At 36.3% G+C, this 21,678-nt stretch overlaps 1 protein-coding gene across 4 annotated transcripts in view; it reads left to right on the top strand.

Moving 5' to 3' along the window:
* Positions 1-20,197, top strand: part of NETO2 (neuropilin and tolloid like 2) — a 60,005-nt gene extending 39,808 nt beyond the window's left edge. For all 4 annotated transcript variants that reach the window (XM_045442638.1, XM_045442639.1, XM_045442640.1 and 1 more), the window contains 2 exons: positions 13,728-13,841; positions 15,621-20,197. In XM_045442638.1, coding sequence (XP_045298594.1) covers positions 13,728-13,841; positions 15,621-16,201 — 695 coding nt within the window. In that variant the 3' untranslated portion in view covers positions 16,202-20,197. The remainder of the gene's footprint in view (positions 1-13,727; positions 13,842-15,620) is intronic.
* The last annotated feature ends 1,481 nt before the right edge of the window (positions 20,198-21,678 follow it).

The raw sequence follows: 21,678 nt of genomic DNA, 5'->3' as shown, positions 1-21,678 counted from the left end.
TATTTGTTGTCTTTAATTTCTTTCAACAGTGCTTTGTACTCTTTAGTATACAGGTCTTGAATCTCCTTGGTTACATTTATTCCTAAGAATTTTTTTGTTTAATGCTGTTACAAAGGAATTATTTTCTTTTCCAGTTTTTCATTGTTAGTGTGTAGAAATGCTCCTTACTTTTGTCTTTTGTATGCTGTTTTTTGTATCCTACAACTTTACTGGATTAGCTCTGTGTGTGTCTGTGTGTGTGTAATCTTATTAGGGTTTTCTACATATAAGATCATGTTATCTGCAAACAGATAATTTTACATTTTCCTGTCCCATTTGGATGCTTTTTATTGCCTTTTCTTGCCTAATTGCTCTCTCTAGAACGTCTAGTACTATGTTGAATAGAAGTGAAAGGAGACATCCTTGTCTTGTTTCTGATCTTAAGAGAAAAGCTTTCAACCTTTCACCATTGAGTATGGTGTTAGCTGTGGGGTTTTCATATATGGCCTTTATCACATTGAGGAAATTTTCTTCTGGCCCTAGTTTATTAAGTGTTTTCATCATGAAATTTTGTCAAATGCTTTTTCTGATTCAGTTGAGATGATCATGTCATTTTTTCCCTCTTCATTCTGTTAATGTGGGGTGTTACATTGATTTTTGTATGTGGAACTGTTTTTGTGTTCCAGGAATAAGTCCCACTTGGTCATGGTGTATAATCCTTTTAATATGTTGTTGAATTCAGTGCTAGTATTTTGTTGAGAATTTTTGCATCAATATGCATAAAGAGGTATTGGTCTGTAGTTTAATTTCTTGTAGTATCTTTGTCTGGCTGTGGTATCAGGGTTATGCTGATCCATAGAATAAGTAAGAAGTGATCCTTTCTCTTCAGCTTTTTGAAAGAGTTTGAGAATTGACATTCTGTAAACATTTGGTAGAATTCATCAGTGAGGCCATCCAGTGCAGGGCTTTTCTTTGTTGGGAAATAGTTTGATTACCGATTCAATATTCTTGCTAGTTAGAGATCTGTTCAGATTTCCTGTTTGGTTTTTATTCAATTTTGGTAGAATGTATGTTTCTAGGAATTTGTCTATTTCGTCTAGATTAGTAGTTTATTGGTGTAGAATTGTTGTTAGTATTCTCTTCTAATCCTTTTTATATCTATAAGATCTGTAATAATGTCTCCACTTGCATTTCTGATTTTAGTAATTTGAGTCATTTTATCTCTGTTTCTTTTTTTCCTTAATCATTGCAACTAAAGTTTGCCAATTTTGTTGATCTCGTCAAAGAACCATTTTTTGGTTTTTTCTTTAGTTTTTCTATTCTCTCTCTTTATAATTTCAGTACTACTGACAAAGGCATAGAACTTTGAGTTTAGTTTGCTCTTCCTTTTCTGGCTCTTTAAGGTTAATGGTTCCAGATCTTTCTCCTTTTTTAATGTAGGCATTTATAGCTATAAATTTCTTTCTTAGCACTGTTTCATTGCTTCTCATAAGTTTTGGTATGTTGTGTTTTCATTTTCTTTGGTCTCAGGTATTATCTAATTTTCCCTTGTGATTTCTTCTTTGACCAGTTGGTGAAGAGGGTGTAGTTTAATTCCCACATATTTACAAACTTTCTAGTTTTTATTTTGTGACTGATACCTAGTTTTACTTCATTGTGATTGGAAAAGAAACTTTGTATGATATCAGTCTTTTAAGATTTTTGTGTGTATATGGCTGGCCTAACATATGGTCCATCCTGGACAAAATTCCTTATACATGAGAAAAATGTATATTTTGCTGTTGCTAGGTGGAATTTTCTTTACATATCTATTAGGTCCTCCAGTTGACTTATAGTGTTATTCTTTCATTTGGTTATTTATCTTCTGTTTGGTTGTTGTATCCATTATTAAAAGTGGGATATTGAAGTTTCCAGCCATTATTGTAGAATATCTAATTCTCCCTTAAAATTCTGATAGTGTTTCCTTCTTATAATTTAGGGCTCTGATATTTTATTTATTTATATATTTTTATAATTGTATTTTCTTGATGAATCCCTTTTACCAATCTGCATTGTCCCTTTTTATCATTTGCAACAGTCAGTACCCTGACATTAAAGTCTATTTTTGTCTGATATTTGTATAGCCACCCCAGCTCTCTTTGGTTAACTGTTTGCATGGAATATCTTTCTCCATTTTTTTTTTTTTTTTATTTTCAACCAATTTGTATCTTTAAATCTAAAGTGAGTCTTTTGTAGGACAGTATATAGTTGGATCTAGGGGGGGTTTTGTTATCTATTCTGCCAATCTCTGCTGTTTGAATAGAGGGTTTAACTCATTTACATTAACAGTAATTACTAAGGTGGAAGAACTTCTACACTTTTGCTGTTTGTTTTTTAAATGTCTTAAAGCTTTTTCTCCCTCATTTTCTTCATTACAACCTCCTTTTGTGGTTAATTGATTTTTTGTGGCAACACAGTTGAATTTCCTTTTGTGTATTTTCAGAAATTTTCTTTGTAGTTATAATGGGGTTTTCTCTTTATCTTAGTTAAGTCTTTAAAAGTCATCTTTACTAATTTGTGAGCGTGTGAGAATTTTTTCATCTTAAAGGATGTTGTAGCTCACTGTAGATACTAATCCAGCTTAAAAGTGGAAGAACTCTGAGGACAGATTTTAGGATTCTTCCCTTAAATTCCTGATAATTCACATGAACAAATCCCAAGGAAAAATTGGTTCTATTGCCTTTCTATCTCCTGTAAAAGTCCAAGTGACTTGTCAGTACTTTTGATAATTATTTTGATTTTGCTTATTGTAAGTGTAAATCATATTACATTACCTTTGATTTAAAAAAGAGGGGCGCCTGGGTGGCGCAGTCGGTTAAGCGTCCGACTTCAGCCAGGTCACGATCTCGCGGTCCGTGAGTTCGAGCCCCGCGTCAGGCTCTGGGCTGATGGCTCAGAGCCTGGAGCCTGTTTCCGATTCTGTGTCTCCCTCTCTCTCTGCCCCTACCCCATTCATGCTCTGTCTCTCTCTGTCCCAAAAATAAATAAACATTGAAAAAAAAAATTAACAAAAAATAAATAAATAAATAAAAATAAAAAAGAAAACTGTCTTCAAGGGGTGCCTAGGTGGCTCAGTTGGTTAAGCATCTGGCTTTACCTCAGGTCATGATCTAATGGCTTGTGAGTTCAAATCCCACATCAGGTTCTGTGCTGACAGCTCAGAGCCTGGAGCCTGCTTCAGATTCTGTGTCTCCTTCTTTCTCCCTCTGCCCCTCCCTGCTCACTCTCACTCTCTCTCTCTCTCTCTCAAAAGTAAACATTAAAAAAGTTTTTTTAACTGATTTCAAAAATACCTTCATGTTTTTGGCTTGGTTTTAAGTGGCCTTTAACTTTAATCTACATTTGGAGAGGGCTGATTAGCCTCTCTGACTAATCCCTTTCCTCACAGTCACCTCTGTATGAAGAAAATCACCATTTAAAGATTTATCCAGACTGCCCCAAGATAGTTTAGTGTGTATGTTCACATCATATATATTTTTAAAATAACTGGTTTATATTGTCCTCGTAAGAGAAGGAAATATTTTCGCCTTTATATCCTAAGTGAATAGAGTAAAATGGTAAACTATATGATTTTTGCAAGTCAAAATTTGTAAATATAAAGGTGTAAGAGTAAGATACTATCAGATATTTTCCTTCAGAAATTTAGGAATTAGTACTTTTTCCCTTTACTTATAATTTCAAAATATTATTGTTCCATGGATTCTATATTAATATCATGATTGTATGTGACCTACACAAGCTTTATTATAGCTGAACTCTTCTGTCTGTAATTTTACAAGACTTGATGAATTGCCGGATGGGCAGTTGGGTTATGAAGCCAATTTAGCCAACCAGCCTTCCTACCTGCCTTCCATTCATTTATTTAACATTTATCATACAAGATGCTATTTGCTATGAAGATACAGAAATGGATGAAACATTCCCTGCTCTAAAGGATCTTATTATAGTCACTTAGGTGAGGTGACATAGATGCAAATGAGGCAGTTACAGGATTGACTATGACAATGACTGTTTGAGACAGAAAACAAAGTGCTTCCTGATTAAATATCCAGGTTACTTCTAGCAGACAGCATTGATTATGGAGCAAGTAGTCCTTGAAGGTAGGACCTTGGAGTTTATCCTTGAGATTTTAGAAGGTAGAAATGTTGGATAATTGAGGTTGCTATTCCAAACAGAGGCCACAGAATGAACAAAAGCATGGAGCCAATTTGGACCACAAGAAGTAGTAGAAGAAAGAAGAGAGAAAAATGAGTCAAAAGGTAGATTAGAGGGGCACCTGGGTGGCCCATTCGGTTAAGCATTTGACTCTTGATCTTGGCTCAGGTCATGATATCACAGTTCATGAGTTTGAGCCCCATACTGGGCTCTGCACTGTCAGTGTGGAGCCTGCTTGGGATTCTCTTTCCTTCTTTCTCTGCCCCTCCCCTGCTCATGCTCTCTCTTTCAAAATTAATAAATAAACTTAAAAAAAATTTTTTTACAAAGGCTAAAATTAGAGCTCATGGAGCACCTGTATAGCTCAGTCAGTTGAGCATCAACTTGATTTCTGTCCCTACCTTACTTGTGCTCTTGCTTTTTCTCACTCTATCTCAAAACAAAGAAATAAACTTAAAGAAAATTAAAAACTGAAAAAAAAAAAAAAGATTAGGGTTGCCTGGGTGGGCTCAGTTGGTTGAGCGTCCGACTCTTGCTCTCAGCTCAGGTCTTGATCTCCAGGCCATGAGTTCAATCCTTGCTTTAGGCTCCGCACTGGGCATGGAGCCTAGCTAGAGTTAGAAAGCCTTTAAATTAAAGGGTAAAAGTAGGGGCACCTGAGTAGCCCAGGCAGTTGAGCACCTGACTGTTGGTTTTGGCTCAGGTCATGATCTCATGGTTTGTGGCATCAAGCCCCACATCGCGCTCAGTGCTGACAGTGTGGAGCCTGCTTAGGATTCTCTCCTTCCCTCTCTCTGCCCCTCCTCTACTCATGCTCTTTATTTCAAAATGAAAAAAATGAACTTAAAAAAATTTTTTTTTAGGAAGACAAAAACTAGAGTTCATGATGTAGCTCAGTCTGTTGAGCGTCCGCCTCTTAATTTCTGCTGAGGTCAAGATCCCAGGGTCGTGGGATTGAGCTTTGTGTTGGGCTCCACACTGAGCATAGAGTCTGCTAAGATTTCATTCATTCTCTCTCTCCCCCTTCCTCCCTCCCTTTGCCTGTCTCCCCAGCTTGTGTGTGCGTGAATACACACTCTCTAGAATAAAATAAAATAAAATTAGAATTCATGTTATAAGCTTTGGGGAGTTTTGAAGGGTCTTGTACTATAAGATGATGTAATCAGAGCTGTGCTTTAATTGGGGCGTGGAGGTCATAGGAGGCTAACTTCCATAGTCAGAGGGGGAGACCAGGAAGGTCTGAACCAGAGCAGTGACAGAAGAAAGAAGAGTTGTGGAGGTAGAATACACAAGATTTGGGGACTGATCAAAATGAGTCAAAGATACCTACAGTTAGGGTCTGATTGACTTAGAAAGTGAAAATTGGACAGATGAAGGGAAAAAGCTTTGAGTTATTTTGGATTTAGTGAGTTTCTCAAGTAGTGGGAAATGTTGAGCTCAGCAGTAATACTTGCATGGAGTATACTGCTGCTGCTGCTTGTTGCCCTATTGATGGATATCAACTGTGTCCAGAAAATTTTTATCAACTTTTCAAACTTGAAAAAAACAGCTATGTAAAGGCTGCTTCACTATTTCAAATGACTACAAAGCAGTGCTTGATACAAAGATACAGTTAAAGTTAGCAAGAAAGCGTTTCAGCCGTTTTCCTTTCTCCTCGTCTTATTTATTCCCAACATCTTGTACCTGTGTTTTCCAACAGTACCCATCAGCCACATGTAGCTATTGAACACTCATAATGTGGCCCATCTAAATTGAAATGTGCTATAATTATGAAGATTTATTCTGAATTTCAAAGACTTGATAAGAAATAATGTAAAATATCTCCTCATATTTTATATACGTGTTAAATGAGGATATTTTGGATATTGTTTCAGGGCTCCCTAACACCACCCACATGGTAGGTGATTTGCTAGAAGGACTCACAGGACTCAGCATACATTTGAATACTCACAGCTAAAATTTATTACAGTGAAAGGATATAGGATCAACAAAGGAAAAATACTGTCTGAGTCTGGAGAAATCCTTTCACAGACTTCCTTATCCTCTCTCCCTCCCATGAAGGGCACACTAAGCATGTGCATTTCTTAAGCAACAAAGAATGCAGTAACATGTACGTTTCTGCCCAGAGAACCCACTTAGAGCTCAGCACCCAAGTTTTTGTTGGGGGCTAGGCACATAGGCACCATCTATCTGCCTTGCCTGTACCAAAATTGTAGACTCACGAAAGGAAAGAAGGTATATGGCATAAATGATGTTGTTCACACCAACTCTAGGCACCATGAACCTTACCAGTCAGAGAATGGAGGAAAGTCAGGTTCTCAGTTGCCAAAACTAAGGGCCAAACTTGCACACAGACCCTTCTAAAGGTAGCAGCCTCAGTCCTTCTATATTTCTCTTTTCTGCAAAGATATATAGGGTTAAATAAGGTACTAGTGAAATTAATTCCACTTGTTTCTTTCTAAATATCTTTTTTATTGTGGCTACTTGTTCATATTTTGCCTTACATTATATTTTGGGTAACACTGGTCTAAATCTTAAATGCAAAATTATTCTCTGATGTGTTTTAGTTAAGGTATTTCTGTATCTGCACTAGTGATGTCTCCATCAGTACAAATCTGATAAGTAAACAGGTGAAAAGCCTCCCTCAAGTGATGTCTTTACAATAATTAAATATAAAACTAAGTTAAAGGTTGCAATAGACTTAGCTCCATATCCTAAATTTAGCTTTATTATCCATGAAGAACAAGAAAACCACCCCTCCAAAAAACGAATGTCATATGTATGTGATCAAAGTAAAGGATTTTATAAGTTTTCTAAAACAAAAGTCCTGGTTTGGAAATCTCCTTTTTTTATTTAATGTTTATTTATTTTGAGAGAGGGAGGGAGGAAGGGAGTGGGGGAGGGGTAGAGAGAAAGGACAGGGAGAGAATCCTAAGCAAGCTCCATGTTGTCAGCTTGGAGCCTGACATGGAGCTTGAACCCATGAACCGTGAGGTGATGACCTGAGCCGAAATCAAGAGTCAAATGCTTAACCAACTGAGCCACCCAGGTGCCCAGGAAATCTCCTTTTAATCACATTAGAGAGCTCCAAACCATACATTTTTATATGCTCATCATTAATTCAAATTGTTAAACTTTTTTGTTTTTCTCTAAACTGTTAATAATTTGTAACTGTTATGAATCCATCCATGAAAACAATCAATATTTCAGAAAAGGTTTACATAAATGGACTAAATCTGCATGAGATATTCACTTCATACCTACCCATTGTGGATTACAGATATGACTAAATAATATAACTTGGCTAAAGTGAAAGATACAGAATGACAGTCAGTCAATATGTTTGACCTCTTCCCAAGCACTGAATACTAATATACACCTCACTCTTTCAGACAGGATATGGTTTTAGGAAGATAATTTCTAGGACTACAACCATGAAAGCAACAGAAGTTATTTTTGTCAAAATAAATCCATAATGTGATTTTCAGTGACATACTGCCTATAGGTCCCTGCGGGCCTAGTTGAAGGACAGACCATCTTTCAGCATCATTGCCACATCTCATGGGAAGGGAAGGGGGGCTGAAACCATAACCCTTCTTCTTTCTCATGCCATGATCCAGTAGTGAGTGAAAGGGAAAAGAGAAAGTCCTCAGGCTAGAAGTAGAAAATAGTTCATAACTGGCACTATTTTTGCTATTCTCTTTGCCCTTTACTTATAAATTGCTATAATTCAGCCATTTTTTATAGTTTTTAATTGAAGCATGTCATTAGCATCCCAGGTCAATAACTGATACTTTGATTCTCATCATAAACAGCTATGCTTACCCACTGAAAATCCATAGAGCTTAATACATCTGTAATTATGAATATAATGTATTTCTACAAAACAAAACCTGATATCACTGCTGCTTTCTAATTGCTTTAAATCATGTGGGGAGCAATTGTAAAGAATTCTATAAAATAAAAACCTCATGAGGGTGTTTTCTACTTACTGTTTAGTCAGTGAGAAACTCTGAGCAGAAAACCTGTCTTTTTTTTTTTTTTTTTGCCACTTTTGAACCATAAAGAGAATCCAAATGTGGTCACACAATGTTCTATGGATAAACTTAAAGAGCTAATGATAGTTTGACTCAAAATCAGCATGCCTAGAAGCCACAGTACTTACAACCTCACTCAGCTTGTCTTGAAAATAGCTTCTGTTCCCTGTATTCTCATTTGTGAACTGGATAAGATAGGTAAAATTAGAGGTCAGCAGGTAATATGATATAGTATGTATTAGGATTGTGGTATGATACATAAACAAAAAGCCAGAAAACTCCAGTTTTTAGAAGTGAGAAATTAAAAAATACTGTGTGTTCTCTAGGCCATTTGTTATGTTAAACTGCACACATGGGTGTAATATAATTTTATAATATACATGACACAACTGAAGTGGGTTACCAGCTAAGTTTGTACTTAAATAAAATACCACCATACTGGGTTTTTTTCAATTTATTCATTTTAAGAGAGAGAGCACGCAAGCAGAGGAGGGGCAGAGGAGAGAATCCCAAGCAGGCTCTGCATTGTCAGTTCAGAGCCCAAAGTGGGGCTCAATCCCACAGACCATGAGATCATGACCTGAGCCAAACTCAAAGGCCCAACACTTACCTGACTGAGCCACCCAAGCACCCCATCATATGTTTTCTTTGGCTTTTCTGCCCTCAACCTAATGGCTTATTCATGTAACTCATATGTATTGCCCTTGTAAGTTTTGAAACCATCAAACATTTTTTTAAGAATCATGAAATATTACTTAATAGTTTAAATGATACATGTGATGGGTTCAGTCTCTGAGTAAATTACTTGTTATATACATGATACTTCTAAGAATAGAATTATCCACATGATTGAAACCACTAATTTCATAGTCTCATTGATTTTAGAACCAGAAGTCTGAGATAACAGTCTATCCCATTCATTTAAAAAGAGGAAACAGCGACCCAAGGAGTTAGTTAAAATCTCAAAGTAGACAGGTTAACTAATAACAGAAACAATTTTTCTTAATTACTAATCCATTTTTTTTTCCATTCTGTGCTTCATAGCATGATTTCCCAAGCTATTCACAGTTCTTAGCTATTTTAGATTCTTTAGTTATCAGAGCCACCTAAGGGTTATTATACTTAAACTGGAGTGGGTAAGTACCTAGCAAATAAGCAAGCCTAAAAGTTTAGTGCACTGAATAATTAACTGTATATAAACGTCATGCCTACATTCCGTTTAATTTATAATAGGGAGGGAGGAAAGATAAACAAATCCTAGTTCATAATGATTAACCATAGATAAGCCTGCTGAACTAGAACTTGGGTGAATATTACTTTTGGGGGATTCTTCCTTAAAAAGAGATTTTAGGGGTGCCTGAGTGACTCAGTTGGTAAGGCATCTGACTCTTGATTTTGACTCGGGTCATGATCTCACATTTGTGAGATCGAGCCCTGCGTTATGCTCTGCACTGACAGTGCAGGGCCTGCTTGGGATTCTTCCTCTATCTCTCTCTGTCTCTCTCTCTCTCTGTCTCTCTCTCTCTCTCTCTGCCCTCCCCTCTATCTCAATAAATAAATAAATAAACAGTCTTTTAAAAAAAGAGAACTTATATTTGCTCTCTAATAGCAAAGCAATTTTGGATGTTATTTTAATTGAAGAATAATTGACATTCAGTCAGTGGATGATATTCTATTCAGTGATTTGATATTTACATACATTATGAAATGATCACCACCATAAGTCTAGGTTCCATCTGTCACATACAAAATTGTTATAATATTATTGACTGTATTCCCTAAGCTGTACATTATATTCCCATGACTTACTTGTTTTATAATTTGAAGACTGTTCCTCTTAATCCCCTTCCCCTATTTCATCCTATCTCACCCCCGCACCCCTACTTCCTTCTGGCAACCATTAGTTCTCTATTTCTAGTCTTTCTGTTTTGTTTGTACATTTGTTTTTTTAGATTCCACATATAAATGAAATCATCAGTATTTGTTTTTCTTTTATTTCACTTAGCATAATACCCTTTAGGTCCATCCGTGTTGTTACACATGACAAGATTTCATTCCTTTTTATGGTTCAGTAATACTCCATTGTATGTATGTGTGTGTATACACATACACACACACATTTTTATTGATTCATCCATGGATGGGCACTTAGGTTGCTTATATATCTTAGCTATTATAAATAATGATGTAATGAACAGAAGGGTGCATACATCTTTTTGAATTAGTATTTTGATTTTCTTCAGATATATACCCAAAAGTGGAATTGCTGGATTATATGGTAATTCTATTTTTAACTTTTTGAGGGACATTTATACTGTTTGGAGAAACTTTATACTGGTGCAGGGGCTGCACCAGTATACATTCTCACCAACAGTGCATGAAGGTTCCCTTTTTTCCACATCTCCACTGACACTTATTTCTTGTCTTTTTCACGACAGCCATTCTGACAGGTGTGAAGTGATATCTCATTGTCGTTTTGATTTGCATTTCCCTGATGATTAGTGATGCAATGGATGTTGTCTATTGACCTACATTATAAGTCTAATAAATATTTGATAGATATCAGATGATGTTTTAGGGTTTCCTTGGGACCCAATAAATACCTGTTTCTATAGTCCATTTTCAGAGCCAAACTGAGAAATAGACAAAGGGGTCAGGCAGGTGGATACCAAACTGTCAGGTTTTTGTTTTCTATGTGTGTATTGGTTTTTTGTTTGTTTGTTTTTTATCAGACTGTCAGTTTTATTACTGATGATGCAATTGGACAATGTGGTTAGGTATTCCAAAGCTTCCTATGATTGTAACCTAAAGATAGGGCCTTCTCTTTAGAGGGAAAGAAATACTAACTTCATTGTTTTAATAAGTTTCATTGTATATTTATTTTTAAAAAGATACTTTTAGGGAAGAAATTCAGTTATTAATCTCATAAAATTTTAGATATTTCTTTTCATCTTGAAAAGAAACTTTTTTTTTAATATTAATATATTTTCAGAGAGAGAAAGCATGTGTGCTCACACGTGAGATGGGAGGGGCAGAAAAAGAGCAAGAGAATCCCAAGCAGGCTCCTCACTGTCAGCCCAGAGCCCACAAACTGTGAGATCATGACCTGAGCCAAAATCAAGAGTCAGGTGCTTAACCAACTGAGCCACTCAGGCACACCTTGAAAAGAAACTTTTAAAAAGAAAATATAGGGGCGCCTGGGTGGCGCAGTCGGTTAAGCGTCCGACTTCAGCCAGGTCACGATCTCGCGGTCCGTGAGTTCGAGCCCCGCGTCAGGCTCTGGGCTGATGGCTCAGAGCCTGGAGCCTGTTTCCGATTCTGTGTCTCCCTCTCTCTCTGCCCCTCCCCCGTTCATGCTCTGTCTCTCTCTGTCCCAAAAATAAATAAACGTTGAAAAAAAAAAAAAAAAAAAAAAAAAGAAAATATAAAAAATATTTTCACTCTACGTGGATCCTGAGAAACTTAACAGAAACCCATGGGGGAGGGGAGGGAAAAAAAAGAGGTTAGAGTAGGAGAGAGAGCCAAAGCATAAGAGACTCTTAAAAACTGAGAACAAACTGAGGGTTGATGGGGGGTGGGAGGGAGGGGAGGGGAGGTGATGGGCATTGAAGAGGGCATCTTTTGGGATGAGCACTGGGTGTTGTATGGAAACTAATTTGACAATAAATTTCATATAATAAAAAATAAAATAAATATTTGAAGCCTGTCAGTATAATAGAGAGTGGTACTCAGTTTTCCTCCCTTGATGTGACATGTATCTTCTCAAAATAAATGTAGAATTTTTTAGACAGGAAATACATTGTGTTTGAGTATATTTTTGGAAATCAAAATGGTTAGTTGATTTTTAGGAGCTTCTGTCATAATTCTGCAGTCTTTTTGAGTGGAAGAAAAAATAAGCTATCCTTCTTGACTTTCAGATTTGTGTGTGTGTGTGTCTTTACACTGAAATACACGTTATTACTATGCTGGTACTTTTGTCTCTGATCTAAGACTTTATTTCCTAACTAAAGTAAACACACTGAGTCCTAATCTAGTGTAACAAATTTTTACACAAACAAGGAGAAGTGTTAGATGGAAGCACATATACAGTATGACCGGAACACAGGGGTCCCTAGCTGCCTAGGAGAATTGAGGGAATCTTCACAGACAAGGCAACATTTTGGATGATCTTGAAAGATGAGTAGATGGTCACCAGGAAGGGAAAGGAGGAAGGAGACATTTCAGGCTGAAAGAACAGTTTATACAAAATACAAAATTACATGGTATATGTTCCAAAATCTTTGTTGTTTTAAAAAATTTTAATGTTAAAATTCTAAAGAGTTATTTTTTTGTGTGGTAAAATCTATATAACATAAAATTCGCCATTTTAACCATTTTTGAGTATATAGTTTGGTGGCATTAGGTACATTCACATTTTTCTGCAACCATCCCCACCATCCATCTCCAGAACTTTTTTATCATTCCCAACTGAAACTCTCCCATTAAACACTCCCCATTTCCCTCTTCCTCCAGGTTCTGGTAGCTATTGCGCTTTTTTTCTGTCAATGAGTTGACTGCTCCAGGTACCATATATATACCCGGAATCCTACAATATTTGTTCTTTTGTGTCTGGCTTCCTTCAAGCATAATGAATGTCAAGATTTATCTATGTTGTAGCATTTGCCAGAATTTCCTTCTGAGTTTTAACACTGAATAATATTTCATTAGATATGTGTACACCACATTGTGGTTATCCATTCATCCATCAACAGATATTCAGATTATTTCTACCTTTTGGTAGAATGATGCTGCTGTGTGCTTGTCAATAATGCTGCCATGAACATGGCTGTACGTTATGTGTTTGAATCTTTGCTTTTAGTTGTTTGAGATATGTACCTAGAAATAGAATTGCTGCAGCACATGGTAATCTGTGTAAATTTCTGAGGAAACTCCGTACTGTTTGCACAGCAACTGTACCATTTTACATTTCCTTCAGCAATGCACCAAGGGTTCCAGTGTCTCCACATCCTCACCAACATTTTCTTCTAACAGTTTGGAATGCTACCAGGCTATGTACTACTTCCTTGAGAACCATGGCAAATATATTCATATTCTCATTACATTAAAAATGACACTTGGGGGGGGCGCCTGGATGGCTCAGTCGGTCGAGCGTCTGACTTCGACTCAGGTCATGATCTCTCGGTCTGTGAGTTCGAGCCCCGCGTCGGGCTCTGTGCTGCCGGCTCAGGGCCTGGAGCCTGCTTCGGATTCTGTGTCTCCCTCTCTCTCTGACCCTCACCCGCTCATGCTTCTGTCTCTCTCTCTCTCTCTGTCAAAAATAAATAAAACATTAAAAAAAATTTTTTTTTTTTTAAATGACACTTGGGCACCCTTAAGTAAAAGTTTAGGTGAGACCATATCAGAGAGTGTTGGCCTTTGTCTTATTGTTTATATAGTAGGAGTGTATTCATGAAACAAGTTTAAGTGTAAATAAACCAAAATGAGTTCTTAGCAACAAATTGTTTTTCTTTCCTGCAGCTCCCTGCACAGGTAGCACTTTCTTTTGCCACAGCAACATGTGCATCAATAATTCTTTAGTCTGTAATGGTGTTCAGAACTGTGCATACCCTTGGGATGAAAATCATTGTAAAGGTGAGTGCAATGGCAAAGGCCAACCTTTTTCATAGAAAAGTGACCATTGCCCTTCATTAAGAAAGACTTAAAATGCCCTTTTCTACAACTGTACTTAGCAATAGCTGCTTTGGCAGAAATGGAAACATAAAATATAAATGTTTGTTTTAAATAGAGTGTAGACCTCTGTTATGTGGTGAAAGTAAAGAAAAATACTTATTCTCAACAAAAGCATTCATTTTTATGTACTGTGTTTTTTAAGTTGTTCAAAAGTCTGCTCTAATATTTCATTATTTTCTTATTCATATTGTAAAGATACCTTATTCTCTGAATAATTTATAAAGTTACCTAAAATAGTAGTATTTTTTAAATTATATACAAATGCTGTTTAATAAATATTGATGCATTCAGTCTTAAAAAGCAGCAAAAACAGGGGCACCTGGGTGGCTCAGTCGGTTGAGCGTCCGACTTCGGCTCAGGTCATGATCTCACAGTTTGTAAGTTCGAGCCCCGCATCAGGCTCTGTGCTGACCACTTGCTCAGAGCCTGGAGCCTGCTTCAGATTCTGTGTCTCCTTCTCTCTCTGCCCCTCCCCCGCTCACGCTTTGTCTCACTCCGTTTCTCAAAAATAAATCAATGTAAAAAAAAATTTTTTTAAAGCAAAAACAGACTTGTAAGAACCGCTTTTTTTCATTTTATAAAATTTCCTATGTTCTATTTCTAGTGTATATCTAAGGTAAATGTGACTTGTGGTAATAGTTGAATATCTACAAACATTATCAACTCACTGTCTCAGTCCTAAAGTTTACCTCCCTTTTATTCTCCAAAAGCTCAATAAATATCTTACTGTGAAAAGTTAATGTGATCTGATACGGCTGTCTTAAGTACTTGAAGTAATTTAAGGTAATCATTCAAATGTAGATTGTGATAATAACATGCCTAAGTGGGTTAGCCTGACAGGCTCTCTCTTGCTGATGGCGGTTAGTGGAGATACTGTGGATATACCTCAACATGGCAGTTTGTCAGAAATACCATAGGGGAGCCCGGGTGGCTCAGTCAGTTAAATATCCAACTCTTGATTTCAGCATAGGTCATGATCTCATGGTTTGTTCATGAGATCAAGCCCCACGATGGGCTCTGCCCTGAGAGTACAGAGCCTGCTTGGGTTTTTCTGTCTTCCTCTCTCTCTACCCCTCCTCTGCTCATGAACACTCTCTCCCTCTCAAAATAAGTAAGCATTAAAAAAAAAAAAAAAAGATATACCATAGAACAGAAAGCTAAACTTGATAGAATAAGAGTATTTGTTTGGTATTTTCCTTTTTTGTTTATTTATTTTGAGAGAGAGAGCACATGTGCGTGCATGAGCTGGGGGAGGGGGGGGGACAGAGAAAGAGAGAGAATCCCAAGCAAGCTTCCTTCCTGTCAGCACAGAGCCCAACATGGGGCTGGACCCCACAAACTGCGATCATGACCTGAGCCAAAATCAAGAATCGGACACTTAACCAACTGAGCCACCCAGGCGCCCCTGGCATTTTCTTTATGTTCATGTATTGAATTTAATTTGCAAGAACCAAGTCCTTTTTCTTTTATGTAATCTATCTAGCCATATTATGATTGGCTAATTTAACCAGAAATCATAATGGTATTGTTTTATTTGTTCAAAAACCTAATTTTAGGTGGCATCATCTGTGGTCTGTTTGACCCATGTGTTCTGCTTTACCTAAAAATACCTTACCAGTTTGGGACAGGGGTCATTAATGAATTTTGAAAGCCTCATTGTTTCTCTTTCTCTCTCTGCAGAAAAGAAAAAAGCAGGACTATTTGAACAAATCACTAAAACTCATGGAACAATTATTGGCATTACATCAGGGATTGTCTTGGTCCTTCTCATTATTTCTATTTTAGTACAAGTGAAACAACCTCGAAAAAAGGTCATGGCTTGCAAAACTGCTTTTAATAAAACTGGATTTCAGGAAGTGTTTGATCCTCCTCATTATGAACTGTTTTCACTAAGGGACAAAGAGATTTCTGCAGACCTAGCCGACCTGTCAGAAGAACTGGACAACTACCAGAAGATGCGGCGCTCCTCCACCGCCTCCCGGTGCATTCATGACCATCACTGCGGATCGCAAGCATCCAGTGTCAAACAAAGCAGGACCAACCTGAGTTCCATGGAACTGCCTTTCCGAAATGATTTTGCACAACCACAGCCAATGAAAACATTTAATAGCACCTTCAAAAAGAGTAGCTACACTTTCAAACAGGCACATGAGTGCCCTGAACAGGCCCTAGAAGACAGAGTAATGGAGGAGATTCCTTGTGAAATTTATGTCAGGGGGCGAGATGATTCTGCACAAGCATCCATATCCATCGATTTTTAATCTTCTACAAAAGGGGACATTAATTATTAAGTATGTACGTATGCAGCCTACAGAGCACCCATTCTCTCCAGCAGCCAACCCTTTTCTCCTGTCGAAACTAGGAAGACCTTCATTTCCCATTAATCTATTGTAATGGTGAAGTTTTTATTATCTCAGGCAGTCTATATGTTAAGCCAACCAAGGAACTTACTCCATTCAGTGAAAAAAATAATAATCATTTATTGCTTGGTGTCACATAAACAAAGTACCAGTTAAATAGCATTTAAAGAGTGAAGTAGTTCTGCTGAGCCAGGCTCAGGCTGCTTCAGGAATACTGCTCTTGATTGATACAGTTTGTCAATATTGTGATCCCACAATAAGTTTAAAAATAAGGTTTTTCTTTACATTCCTTTTGTTTTTCTTTTCTCTAAATTTAATTTGTTTTATAAGTTTGTGATTTTACCATTTTGGTTTCTTGCTAAATATAAGTGGTTATCATACCACACATATTTCAATACAGGCATTTGTTCTAGAATTTGTCAAAATATAACTAGTTACTGTGGTAAGTGCCAATTAAGACCCGGAGTTCTGTTTCGCCCATCTGTTTCTTGACTAATTTCTATACTGCTGCCTTTTAGTTACTGGATTTTTAGTGTTTATTTTTTGTGAATGGTAAATGGTATGATTTATCGCCTTTAGGTCCTATCTTGTCTTACTTATACTAGAAGAATTCATAATCCTAGGATGTATGCACCCTTGCCAGTTATGACTAAAAACTTAAGGATTAGAATTTCTGAAAATCCTTTGAAATTTCCCAAATTTGGTCACATTCAGTGATAGCCCATTCATTCCTGTGAGCGAAGTCATTTAATTCATTTTGGAAGAAGCCTGTAATTATGTTTATTTCCAGCATTTCTCACCACCAGATTTGTGTTCCCTGTTATTTTTATAAGAAGATGATTTTGCTCCCTTTATATTGGTTTATCTTATAGCGTATGGTAACCAAGGTTGTGTGAGAGTAAAAGGAGAATTCCTAAGAAACTGTAAAAGCCCTCAGATGGCTTCGTACTTGGGATAGTACATTTTTCTAGTTCTTACCAAGAATAACAACTTCCACTTTTTTTTAAACTGCACTTTTGACCTTATGTTTTTTATGGTATATAAACAATAATTTATAAACATGATATAAAAACTCATTGTGTTTTTTTAGACTTTTGATATTATTTGATACTGTACAAAACTTTATTAAATCAAGATTAAAGACCTACATGACAGATTTATTTCAGTGTTCACATTAGTGGCTTTGTATACAAGTATGCTGTGATGGAGCTCCACGTTATAACTCATTGTAAAGACCTTGGTAATGTGTACATAGCTTTGGTTTTTTTTTGTTATTGCATTTAGTTTATGATAAATTTTTCACTGTGTGTTATTTATTCCAAATCACTACACAAATCTTATATTAAAATATACATTGTTACATGATTCTTCAATCATGTTATTACACTGAGATTTTGGATCTTAAAAAATATATGAAAAGGAACCATTTATCAAATTATAACTAATACAGACATGCCGTTTAAAAGAGATAAATTCTCATTTTTGATATATTTTGTAGTAAATTCTTAGTGAAATGAGAAATTGAAGTTTCATGGAATTTCATTGATTTTTTAAGATATCACATCCATGCATTTTCTCAGATTAGTGAAAACTGGGACCTTAAATAATATACATATATGATACCCCTTCAACATGTTTCTTATATCACATTTTTTATTTTTTTAAATATAATATCCAGGAGATACAAAAACCTATACATAGTATATTTATGATTTAAGTTGTTTTTTAAGTCAGCATAATTTCCTGTTCTAAAAATAGAATTTGGGAAGGTAGAAAGACTTAATGAATGTAGTATTCATTGAACTAATGAACCAGAGCCAGATTAGATAGAAATTCTTTCAGTAGCTATGTTGAATAGTCATTCTAGTATTAGTAGCCAGCTAACATTTGAACTGCATAGTAATTATTTAGTATAATAATAACTGTGATCTCATTCTTCATGATGAAGGAAAGCTAGCATATTTTCTGTGTAAAATCACCTGCATTATAAAAACAGCTGTTAAATTCATCTTTAACACCTACCTTATAGTAGAAAATAATACAGTATGCTTCATGAGAGTCACTTGTAACTATATTTTTATTTTTATTTTTGAAATTTGTATCCTATTTTCTTTTAAAAGGTCGTGAAGAGGCCTACAAAATAGAGCCTTTAAAGAAGACATTTAACATTAAAAGAGCACAGAAGTACATAGTTTCAGGCAACTCAGCAAGTAAATCTTGGACAACAGAGTTTGTTCTAAATTTTCTGGCTACTGAAACAAAAGAAATAGTTTTTGTTTTCCACAGTAGACAACCCAAACTTACTTGCAGTTTTCTCTTCAACTAAAGAAAGAGAGGGTCTCTATACAGAACAACATTTCCTCTGAATTGAAAGAAAAAAAAAAAGCAAAATGCAGAGAGAAGTCTAAATAGTAAATCTTTATGTAGTGAAGGCACCTCTTAATTTGGTCCAGGATCAGGGGTTTCTGATGAGTTAGTCTGTCTGCAGGGGTAGAACTGAAGAGCCAGATGATCAAATTAGCTAAGCCAGCCTTAAACTGCCATGTATTGTATGCCTTCATTGAACTATAGATGGGGACTAGGCCTCATTTATTTTTTAGTCAGACATTTATTTTGGCAGTACACTATAGGAAGGGAAGAGAATGGAACTAATTTTTAGGCATTATTACCAGCATAATGCTAATTGCTGCATATGTAGTCTATCATTTTTGAGGTCAGTGAGAAAACTTGACAAATTGTTTACTAAAGTAAAAGCCATAAATTTTAGTAATGGAGATGAACTTCAGCCATCTTGTGGAAGTTATTACACCCTTCATAGAGAATGTAGTAGCCAGTTGTTAAAACATACAGTGGAAAATACAAATCTGGAGGGGAGAATATCTTCAATTCAGGAGCAGCATTAAGGACACCTCTACTATACTGTTGTTACCTTTCATCTGTGATCCTGAGTTTAGCACAAGATACCAACCCTCAAGTGCCCAGAAATTGCAGGAAACCTACAAATCCCAACATCTAAAGTATGTATGAATGAAGTGTGATGTACCTTTTGTGGGGGGAAATGTTCAACCTAAAGGTTTAACAAAAAGCAAAGGATTTTCCACATTTCACATCACAAAAGAGATTAAAAAGGCTTTGTTAACTCTGGATGACAGGTTTTGTGTCTTTGTCATGTTTCATGCAATTATTAGGCATTAAAAGGACCTCCTAAGTGACTACTTCTGAACATTTTTATAGTTGTGCAATTGTCAGATGAGCAGGATGCTTTCTGGCTTCAGGAGTGTGTCAACTGAGGACACAGAATAGGAAAAAAGTCCGTTGTGATTCCAGGAGTGATTCTCAAAGGGGATTATGCCCTCTTATTAAAATGGTGTGTGCTATGTTGTTCATGATTAGAAGGAATCTAGTTTGGGGTTTTTTTTAAGATCCCAAGAAAGATGATCTGCTCCAGCTTTATTAATGAGAATTCTGAGGCCCAGAAAAGAGGAGAGAGTACCCATATCTCAGAACTAGTCCCATGGTCTTTCCTTGCCTTTGCTGTTTTTCCCTGCTTTAGCTGGCTGGAAGTTTTAAAGGTCAAACAGTTCTAAACAGCAGCCCAGATGTTCCATGTAAGCTTGTCTACCACTCTGATTTAAAATGTAATTTATTCTATAATTTTTTCAAAGCATTATATTTTACCTTTTTTTAATCTATGTAACACTATTCTACAATTTTGTTGCCATGACTTCTTGGCATCTGCAAACTGCAAGACAATTACTGTGAATTCTTAATAAACAATGTTAACAATTTATAGGCTTGGCACTAGATAAAAACAGCTTCAGTGTTTTGCTTTTGTGATTTTTTTTAATCTAAAGGAAATAATGTATACTCCAGAAATTAAAGATTTATGTGCTATTATCTCTTGAGTTTGTAGAATGATTTGAGTTATGAGCCATTATGACAAGTTGACCTCAGATATCTTTTTAGGTCCCTGCAAAATCAGTTTTCCATGTTTTATATACCTCTACTAATAACAAAAATTCTGAATTTTTTTGAGTAACTTTTTCATATATTTCTGTGATTGGTTTAATGACTACAAAAGCCCAAAAAGCTAAATGGTTTTTTTAAAGCAATTAATTTTTTTAGAGTTGAACTTCCAGACCATATAAGAATTCTTCTATGTTTAATCCTGGGTTTGACACTTCACAGTAGGGAATATGACCCTTGAGCTGGAAACAAAACTTGTGTTTTGTTTTCCTTGCTTGTCTCAATTTGCAAAGTCTCCAGAAGTGGCAAAGAAGCCTTATTTCCTTATAGGGCGAAGTTGGCATTTCCTATCCAGTGGCTTTCCTATCCAGTACCAAAGCTTTACTTTGACAAAGTAATCTTAATTATGATAAAAAAATAAATAAATAAGAGCATCCTCAGGCTGTTACACCATTTAAGTTTCCAGGTTAATCTTAAGCTAAAAGAAAAAGAAAAGAACTTTTTAAAGGAGAATATGTGTTCGATTGCCTGCAAATACAGTCTGCTACACCCAGTCACTAAAGTGGCAGCGAGGACTTCCAGAGTGGGCTATCAGAACACACCGTCCTTTTGAGGTGTGGAATGTAACTGTCACAGCCACTGCTCAGCAGGAATGGATGAGTGGATTTCACTGAGGAGAAAGCAACAGAAGGCAAAAAAAGTCGTTTGAATTTTACAATCATATAGACAAAGATCAAGGAGCAAAGAAAGACAAGAAAAAGCAGTTACCACTGGTCTGTCTCTGCAAATAGTTACAGAGCAATTTTACTTTCTGTGTTATTTAGGATCAAGAAACAGCATTTATCTGAAAGTGCTCTCACCTGCCAAGCTTTGTCATACTCTGTAACATCTGGTGCCAGCAGGCCACTCAGCGGGTACATACTTTATTGAAACATTTTGAGTAACGGCTGATTGCTAGAAGGAATTTTCATCAGAAATCTAGGTATTGAACCATGCTTTGATGACTGTCCTATTGTATTAAACAGTGTTTCAGAGAAATAACAACTTTTGAGCCAAAATATAGTCACATGAATTGTAGGGGAGTTCTTTCTAGACCCTCAGAAGACAGTTTAGCTCTGAAAATGCATCCAACTAACAATAGTAAACTTGCTGTAACTGCCCCTGTTTTTCACGTTCACAGTCTAAAGGCAATCTTACTTCCTCATTCATTTTTAATATAAAAAAGATGAATAAAGCTTGTGGTAGGAGGCTTCTAGGTTGACTCCCAGGGATTCTGCCTCCTGGTGTTCACAATCTTTTGTCATCCCCTGCCTTTGCATGTGAGCTGGATCTGGGGACCTGCTTCTAATGAATAGAATGTGCCAAAAGTGACCTCTCACTTCTGAGATTAGGTGACAGACTGGCTTCTGTCT

This window comes from Leopardus geoffroyi, chromosome E2 (assembly GCF_018350155.1).
Source record: "Leopardus geoffroyi isolate Oge1 chromosome E2, O.geoffroyi_Oge1_pat1.0, whole genome shotgun sequence".
NCBI lineage: Eukaryota > Metazoa > Chordata > Mammalia > Carnivora > Felidae > Leopardus > Leopardus geoffroyi.
Note: the sequence above shows the minus strand (reverse complement) of the source record. Positions and strands in the feature narration are given on the sequence as shown.